At 35.1% G+C, this 8,933-nt stretch overlaps 1 protein-coding gene across 8 annotated transcripts in view; it reads left to right on the forward strand.

The window, feature by feature from the left end:
- The window catches only part of Epha5 (EPH receptor A5), a 378,563-nt gene that overhangs the window by 82,539 nt on the left and 287,091 nt on the right, over positions 1-8,933 (forward strand). For all 8 annotated transcript variants that reach the window (XM_008833254.2, XM_008833253.3, XM_008833256.2 and 5 more), the window contains exon 3: positions 4,303-4,966. In XM_008833254.2, the coding sequence (XP_008831476.1) occupies positions 4,303-4,966 (664 nt within the window). The remainder of the gene's footprint in view (positions 1-4,302; positions 4,967-8,933) is intronic.

Here is an 8,933-nt window from a genome sequence, read left to right on the forward strand (position 1 = left end):
ATTTTTTAAATTTTTTAAAACATTTATTTTTTTTACACCCATTTCCCAGATAGCACCCTCCCATAGCCTCTCTCCCCCCAATTAGATCCCTTATACTCTGATATCCCTGCTAATGTCTGCTGTGTTGTCAGCACCCCAGCCATTCCCCACTACTTGCCCTTCTGGCAAATCTAGTCAGCCTATCTAGAGGTCTTTGTTTTAGGAGAATCAGCTGTTCCTCATCTAGTGGTAATCAGTTATCAATATTCCTTTGGATAAGATTGGGGTCTTCTGTTCATTTTCCAATCAATCCTGGGTTACTATCTGGGAATCCCTTTGGCCACCCTGGCCAACAACTCAAAAGAAGGTATTGCCTATCTGGCATTGTTGCTTATTATATAGCCTTTAGCTATGCATATGGATGGACTCTTATGAAATTATATTGGCCCCTTTAATCTTTGTTTATACTTTCCTTTTGGGTGTTTAAGGCTGTAGAGTTGGACCAGATAAACCAATTTATTTTTACTCTTAAGGTTGTGTGAGGATCTGTTCCTCAGTGGTCACATGGACTTGGGAGGAGCTCCTGGCTCCTCAGGCTTTTCTTCCGCTTATGTGAAGATAAGGCAAAGGTCCTGCTTGACCATGGCTGGCTTCGCTTGGAAGCATGAAGGAAATGATTCCTCTGTGTTGATTCTCCTCTTTGTAGACTGGACACTGGTTCAAGTCCATCTGGTGGGGTCTCCTCAGCCTACTTGATCAAGAGGACATGTCACCCACCACCATTATAGGACATTTTGAGAGATGCTCCTTGTCCCCTGGAACTAGTCGACCTAGGAGGGCTAGGAGCAAAAAGTGTCCTTTATGTCCCTCTGACCAAATCATAATAGGCCTCAAATATGTCTGTTAAACACACAAGAAGGTTAGTTCCACCAGTCTGGTATTTTTAATTACTATGTGTCATGTAGATAAATCTTGGGCAAAGATTAGTTGTTCTCAGATAAACCGTACCTAGACATATATTTCTTGATCTGGTATGTATAACTTGTCACTAGGGTGTAGGCGTAATATGGTTCCCTCTGGTTTTCAAAACTAGCTAGGCATTGTTTATCTCTCACATTGTCTCGCCCATCCATCATAGTTTTCCCACTTAAGGTGCCTCCATTTCCTCCCTTCTTCCCTTACTAATACCCTTCTCCTATGGTCCTACCTCTCTTGAGCTCCTTCTTTTCCTTTATCCCCTAGGTTCCTTGTATACCCTTCCCTCACCCCTCCTTAAATTAATCCAATTTTTAATCCATATCTCCCTTATAAAGGCCTTTTTCCTACTGTTCTTCTCTTTTCGATTCTTTCTTTTCCTTTACCTCCCTGTTTCCTTTCCATTGTCCTGATTTCTGTAGTTATGTCTGGTTGCATGCTTATTTATCAGAGTCTGGTTCTAGGATCCACATATGAGGGAGAACATGTGTTGATTTTTTTTCTGAGTCTGTGTTACTTCACTTAGGATAACACTTTCTAGATCTATCCTTTTTACCTGCAAATTTCATGATTTCATCTTTCTTCACTGCTCAGTAAAACTCCATCATATAATTGAACCACATTTTCATTATTGCCTCAACAATTGAGGGACACTTAGGTTGCTTCCATCTCTTAGCTATTCTGAAAAAAGCAGCAATAAACATGGATGTACAAGTGTCTCTGCAATAGAATGAGTTCTTTGGGCATATGCCAAAGAGTGGTATAACTGGGTCAAATGGTAGGAATTGAGACACATCTGCTGTATGTAATGAGGAATCCCACATATGAATCCACAGATGCATGGCAGAAATACTACCAGGAAATCAGAGGTGTAGCTGGACAAACTGGATTTCCCAATGGTTAATGCTTTTCTGCTGGAACCTAAAATGTCCTTTCTTTTGTCTGATCTTCAATTTTTTATTTCTGAAATGGTTTGCCTAACCAGATTTTAAGACTGTTTCTGTATTAGGTGACTGTACTAGAGAGCTTCAGTTCTCGTTTCAGATCTCAAAGCTGTTCTGCCACAGATTCCCCACAGATTGTATGTTTAAGATTTGGGACTAAACTTGAAGTTCCAGGCAGAATCCTTTCTCTGAGAGAAGAAGGTCAAGTTATCTTTATTCAGGAATGTTCAACAAAGTTTCTTACTTCTCTACCTTAACCTCAACTGATTAATCTCTTGATGTAGAAAGAAGATAAATAGAAAAAAAAATAATGAAAACCTGAACTGGATGATTTATAACCCCTGATAGCATAAAGGTCAGAATCAATTTGGTTTACACAATGCTCCTTACGATGGATTTGGGAACACAATCTAAAAGGAGATTAGAGTCTAAACTGTGTGTCTTGAGTCAATATTTTGAAGTACAGAAGGAGAACTAAGTAATATATATTTACTGGTAGATTATAAATGAAGCCATGCTGAAGAGGGAGGAGATGGTGCATGCTCCAGACAAGAAGAGGCTTTTTAAAAAGAGCAATGAGAGCAGGCAGGAAGAAAAGTCCTTCTTATGGTTTAGGGAGAAAGATGTTAATTCCATGACACATTTATGGAGCAGTGACTCACTTAATGTGACTGACATGGGATACCTGAGCACGTGTGAGTAAAAATACTCCTGCCCAGGAGTTTCACAGCCAGGGGAAAGTTAAAAAAAAAATGTGAGCAAGTGTTTTGAGAGATGTCATACCAATCTAAGTTGTCTGAGTAATCAGGCCTTAATTTTTCTTAATTTTTAAGGTAAATGGTAAAGAAATAAAGAGTAAAGGGAGGACAGTATGGGTTCAGACTGTGGACCCTAGGGCCCTGAAAAAGCTTACTTATGTCCACTTTAATAACATTCAGTGGCCAGCACTTCCCAAGTGCCTGTAGTAGTCACTGGGAAAAATGCAAGAATCACAAAATAGATTTATAAAACACAGAATCATATGAAATCTGGCAAAAAGGAGCAGAGAATATTTTCTATCTCTATCCTTCATTAAGTTATTACAATCTCCTTGATACGGCATGTGTAAAAGTATCTAGGAAATACCTGGCAGGTCCCTAAGTTCTTGGTGAGTGTTATTTTATATTTTTTCCTTCTTGTTTCTTCTTCATCTCTGATTTTTGCTGAAAACAGCAAGATCAATTCTTTATCCTAAGAAATGTCAAATGAGACAGGGCATGGTAGTACATGCCTTTAATCCCAGCACTCAAGAGGCAGAAATAGGCTGATCAATGTGAGTTCAAGGCCAGCCTCATCTACAAAGAGAGTTCCGGGCTGGCTGGGAATACTGGGGCACCCTGACTCAAAAAAGACAAAAAGAGAAAAAAAAATCAGTATGTTCAGTATGTTTTTTCCTATAATCTAAAATAAACAAAATAATTTATTGCTCCTTAATATATTTATGTGAGCATGGACACGGGAAATTTCTATATTATCTATTGGATGGTGTTTTGCTAAAGTTATTTAAATAATTTCTGCTTATAAACTGGAAATATATTGTGAGCCTTCATTTCTATTCTTGAAAAAAAATAAAAATTTTACCAGAATAGATTCTAAATTTTTCCTTTCATTAATTACAATAATTCAAAACAGCAAGATGTTTACACACTGCTTTGATAACACCACCTGAAGCACTAAGTACTATGATATCTTATCAAATAATGCTTAGCTTAAATATTTAATATCTGTGCTACCTTAAACTGTGTACACCTGTGTACAAACTGTGTACAAGAGCTGTTTCTCCCTTATGTTTAATGTTGGAGGATACTGCTATTCTGCTTTTTTCTTTGTAAGAGGATCCTACGGGACTCTGTGGCAATACATGATATTGAAACAAGTCTTCTGTGAGTGTTTTAAGGAAAACTATTTAAAAGCCAGTTGTGCTTTTTTGAAAGATAATAAGAAAGTAAAATAAACATTTAAATAAAAGTTATTTAGCATTTTATTTTTATTTTTCGTTAATGCTACTTTCTCTTTTACTAACACAAAGCAAATACTTTTAATCGATTGTATCATGGAAAACTGACTTTTTTAACTGTTTTTGTTCCTTTGCATGAAATATTAATCATGTCATTCAGGAATCATTTATAATAAGGAAATGATTTTTAAATCATTTGTTGCATAATATGCAAGCAGTTAATTGATAGAATGGGACAATAGAAAACTGCTGTTTTTATGTTATATACTATATTTCAGAATCTACGAAAATTACATAGAGTTGTTTAAATAAATTAGTTTTTATTTGATTTTTGGTGGTTTTCCTAGTTACTTTATGCTTTTTAAAAAAAATTAAAAGTTTTTCATCTTTCAACTCTATCCTCTACAGTGGGAAGAGATTGGTGAAGTTGATGAAAATTATGCCCCCATCCACACATACCAAGTATGCAAAGTTATGGAACAAAATCAGAATAATTGGCTTTTGACCAGTTGGATTTCCAATGAAGGTGCTTCCAGAATCTTCATCGAACTCAAATTTACTCTACGTGATTGTAATAGTCTTCCTGGAGGACTGGGGACCTGTAAGGAAACGTTCAACATGTATTACTTTGAGTCAGATGATGAGAATGGGAGAAACATTAAAGAAAACCAGTACATCAAAATTGATACCATTGCTGCTGATGAGAGCTTCACAGAACTCGATCTTGGTGACCGCGTGATGAAACTGAATACAGAGGTCAGAGATGTAGGACCCCTAAGCAAGAAAGGATTTTATCTTGCTTTCCAAGATGTTGGTGCTTGCATTGCTCTGGTTTCTGTGCGTGTGTACTATAAAAAATGTCCTTCTGTGGTTAGACACTTGGCTGTCTTCCCTGACACCATCACTGGAGCAGATTCTTCACAGTTGCTAGAGGTGTCAGGCTCCTGTGTCAACCATTCTGTGACAGATGATCCTCCTAAAATGCACTGCAGTGCTGAAGGGGAGTGGCTGGTTCCCATCGGGAAATGCATGTGTAAGGCAGGATATGAAGAGAAAAATGGCACCTGTCAAGGTAAGCATTTGCTTATGGATCTGCAAAGACTTGTGCTTTGACTTGGATCATGTATATGTATTTCCTCCAGTGATTACGAGCAAGTGACCTTTTACTTTGCTAATTTATGGAGATTATTTCTCTTCAAGTTTGATTTTTCTCTTCTCTGAATTTCAAAATATCTGGCAATGATGAAAGATTTAATGTGCTATTTTATATGGTGTACATAATTAATACTCAGTGTCTGACTTGCAGTAGAATATTTCATATTCACATAGCTCTCCGAAGTTTTATTTTCAACAGCGCAAAACAATGGTTTAATATCTCTCATTGTATATATTTTGTCTGTATACCACTGAGGCTTTCTTTCCACAAACTTGTTTTCTACTAGTTCTTTTTGCTGTGTAGAACTTAAAACAAAAATCTTAGAATAGATCTCTTTCTGGCATGCTTTAAGCTGCCATTTAAAAATCTTTGAAAATAAGTTCAGCCATATTAACGTCTCAGAAAAACATTTGTCATCTCACAGGACTTAGCTTACTATGTTGTTTACATGGTGTTGCAATTATATGCTTATGTTTTGAAATTTATAGATCAATTTTAAATGCATAATAAGCAGTGCCCATGAGAATAGCTGTCCGGAGATAGAACCAATACAGAAAGTCCATTTCAAACCAATTTCCAGTAGGAAATATTTTTTACAATTTTTCTTTTAAATTGACACTTGATCATGCATGCTTCCCTGTTCATTTGAAAATGTTCTCATTTTTGTCTACAGTATGGTGAGTTGCCCTTTCAGACTTGGATATTTATCAATGGCTTTTGGTAACAGGATAGTACTTAATGTCAAACTAAACAGCTTATGAGGAAGAAAAGACATTCTTTTCTTTGAAAAAAAAATGTTTTCCTATGGACTTCAAGTCATTTTCACCATAATGTGTCCATTCTAAGTGGGTAATGAAGGGTTCATGTATATTAATAGATGGGGAAACCCAAGACTAAGCATACACTTAGCCCCAGATATTGGCTTCAGATGGAATTTTGTTCCCTAAATCCTACTTATATGTATCAAACTAGCTAGTTGTTTTGAGTTTATTTTAAATTGGTCAAAGATCCAGGGAGACAGAACTGCATCAGTTACCTGTTTGTCATAGTGAGAGGGCATACTTTCTTAGAAACTCTTGCATGGATTTAAGTTTCCTTATTCAGTGTGGGCCCTTATTTTATATCCTTCACAATAGTACCTATGATGAATTTTTCTTTGTTTTTAAAGGTAAACTATTCTTGAACTACAATGAGACAGACAGACAGACAGATGAAACACACACACACACACACAACTAATACAAATGTTGTCAAATGGTAACTGTCTTTCTAAATACTGCTAAGTTTATTGGGAAAATGAATTAAAGTTTGGTTAGGATTGGATTTATGGGAACGGGCTAACTAATATGTTTCATTTTCCTTTTGAAGAATTATACTAGTTTATTATGAGGTCATATGTACTGTTAGGTAAGAAAAATCAGTTGAATAAAATCTCCACATGATATTCCATTGTAAATCACTATAGAATCTAACAGTTTCTAAACAAAAAAATAAGTTTAATGTCATTTAAAGCAACACCCTCTACTTGATTGATAATTTGCATTGTTATCGGGACTGTTTGATGGTTTTGGTTTACTCACAATGGCCTTTGTCTTCCTTCATTTTGACAGAGATTATTAAAAAAGAACCTTGATTTTTAGAGGATAAATTTTGATTATTGAGGAGATGTAAGCATTCAGTTAGTACTTACCATGGAAATACAGTATCTCAAGGTTGTGTTTCTGACTGAGTATTTTTTGGTGCAGGAATTTGCCATTCATCTCATTTTCATTTACCCCTCACACTCTTAGTTGAGTGGAAGCCTAAATTAGAGAGAGTGGGGTAAACTCGAGAGGTCTTACTATAGAAAAAATTAAGTTGCTCCATCTTAAGTTGTGTAATTTTTTACCCTTCTGTGACAGTGAGGAGAATATATTCAGGGCCTTGACTGTGCAGACTGTACTGGTCTGTGTATTCTGCATAGGAAATTCCATATAAATAGTGCCTGTTGGTGTTTTAGAATATGCAATGTTATGTGACCACTTATGGAAATTTTCAAATGTTAATAGTATAAATAACTTACCGCATTGAATGGCCAAGTCATCACATGAAAAATTTAATTTTAAGTGTTTTCTTTAGAGACTTAAAAATGTAGATATTCCTGATGCCTTTCTATCCACATGTCATGTGGAGCATGAGATGGTGGTGTAAGTGAGTCCTCAAGTCTTAAGTTCTATAATAATCCTATTAGGCCAGAAGTCTGGGACTGATTCTGACATTTCCTTCCTACTTAGAAACCAGTTCTAACCCATCACAAAGTCTTCCTAGAAATTACTACTCAACTATCTGTCCGAATCAGTCACTTTTCTCCCTTTCCCTTTCCTACAATCTAATTAGATTTGGTTGGAACTTTTTAATCTAATTAGATTGCTTTGGAATTTTGTTTTTAAATATAACCAGTATATTGAAATACAATTTTGATTTGAACATTGTGGATGTAAAAAATATATGAGAATACAAATCTTACTATTGTGAGCATAGATCATCTCCTCTTCTACCATACTTTACATACTGTAGCTGTGACCTTTAAGACAATATTGTTGTCTTTTTACCTGAATACCCTGCATGGGTTTGCCCTTATTTTTATATTTTTGCTTCTTGTCTTCTCCTATGTGCTAACTACACGTTTTGCTCAGTTTCTCAAAAGAAAATCTCTTGCTTGCATTCCTTGAGTTTTATGATTTTGTTCTTTCAGCTTGGAATCTTTGTTTCTTTGTGCCTGGTTAACTTATACTAATCATTTAGATCTGTGTTACAATATCAGTTTTTCATTGATGTTATTCATGAATGGTTGAGACTAGGTTGAGCCTCACTTATTTATTCATATATCTTTTCTTTGTAGAATCACAGTTATGATTTTGTATATATTTAGTGCTTCATTGTTTGATTAACAGTTCCTACTTAAAGTGCAACATTCCTTCTTGTATCAAATGTTGAATTAAGGAATAAGAAAGAAAAGCCAAGAGGAATGAATTCAACAAAGAAAATTTACAAAGGCATGGAAAAACTGCTATTTTGCTGACATACATTTGTTTATACATATATATATATATATATATATAAAACACACATATTTAGGCATGTTTTTCCTTACTTTCTCAGAAAATCACAAAAGAATATTTTTAATTGATCTTGCCTTAGTCCAAAGACTCTCAGGCCAAGTTTTCAACTTCCAAGAAATTTGTCTTTTTATTAATTTGTTTATTTTTTGATATGGAATGATTGACATTTTTTTTTATATATTCCACACTGTGATCACCATCTTAGTCAAGTTAGCCAAACACGGCATATTGAAATATATTTATAGAGTGCCCCTATTAAATAATGACAATTAATTACTCAGTTTCTTTGACTAAATTAAGCATGGGTTTAATTAAGGATGTAATTATGTCAAGAAGCTGAAGTTTGGATAGATCCATTGTAATAAATTATCATATATGAATTTTGCCTGCCCTGGCAATGGGCGATGACCTGGTAATCACTGGCCAATAATGCCCTTATGACTTGTTATACCTGTAGCCATGATGGAATTGACTAAAAGCCTTTTAGGAATGAAACTTTCAGGGTTGAGAATGCTCAGTAGTTCATTAAATATATGGTCTCACCCCAAACAGTAACAAAGAATAGATTCGGAAGACAAAATCATTTAAGCAATTCATGACCTGTTACCTTTATACAGCCTTCTCTCATTTTACCTGCTCTTAGAGAAGTGAACAATTTTATCTGTAGTAATATTCTTTGTATAAGGTGATGTAATACTCTAGCTTTTATTTTATTAATATAAAATATATATTAATTTTTGTAAGGCTGATTACATGCTTCAATTTTCAAAAATAAAACTACT

The sequence above is a fragment of the Nannospalax galili genome, unplaced genomic scaffold (assembly GCF_000622305.1).
Source record: "Nannospalax galili isolate Female #2095 unplaced genomic scaffold, S.galili_v1.0 scaffold433, whole genome shotgun sequence".
NCBI lineage: Eukaryota > Metazoa > Chordata > Mammalia > Rodentia > Spalacidae > Nannospalax > Nannospalax galili.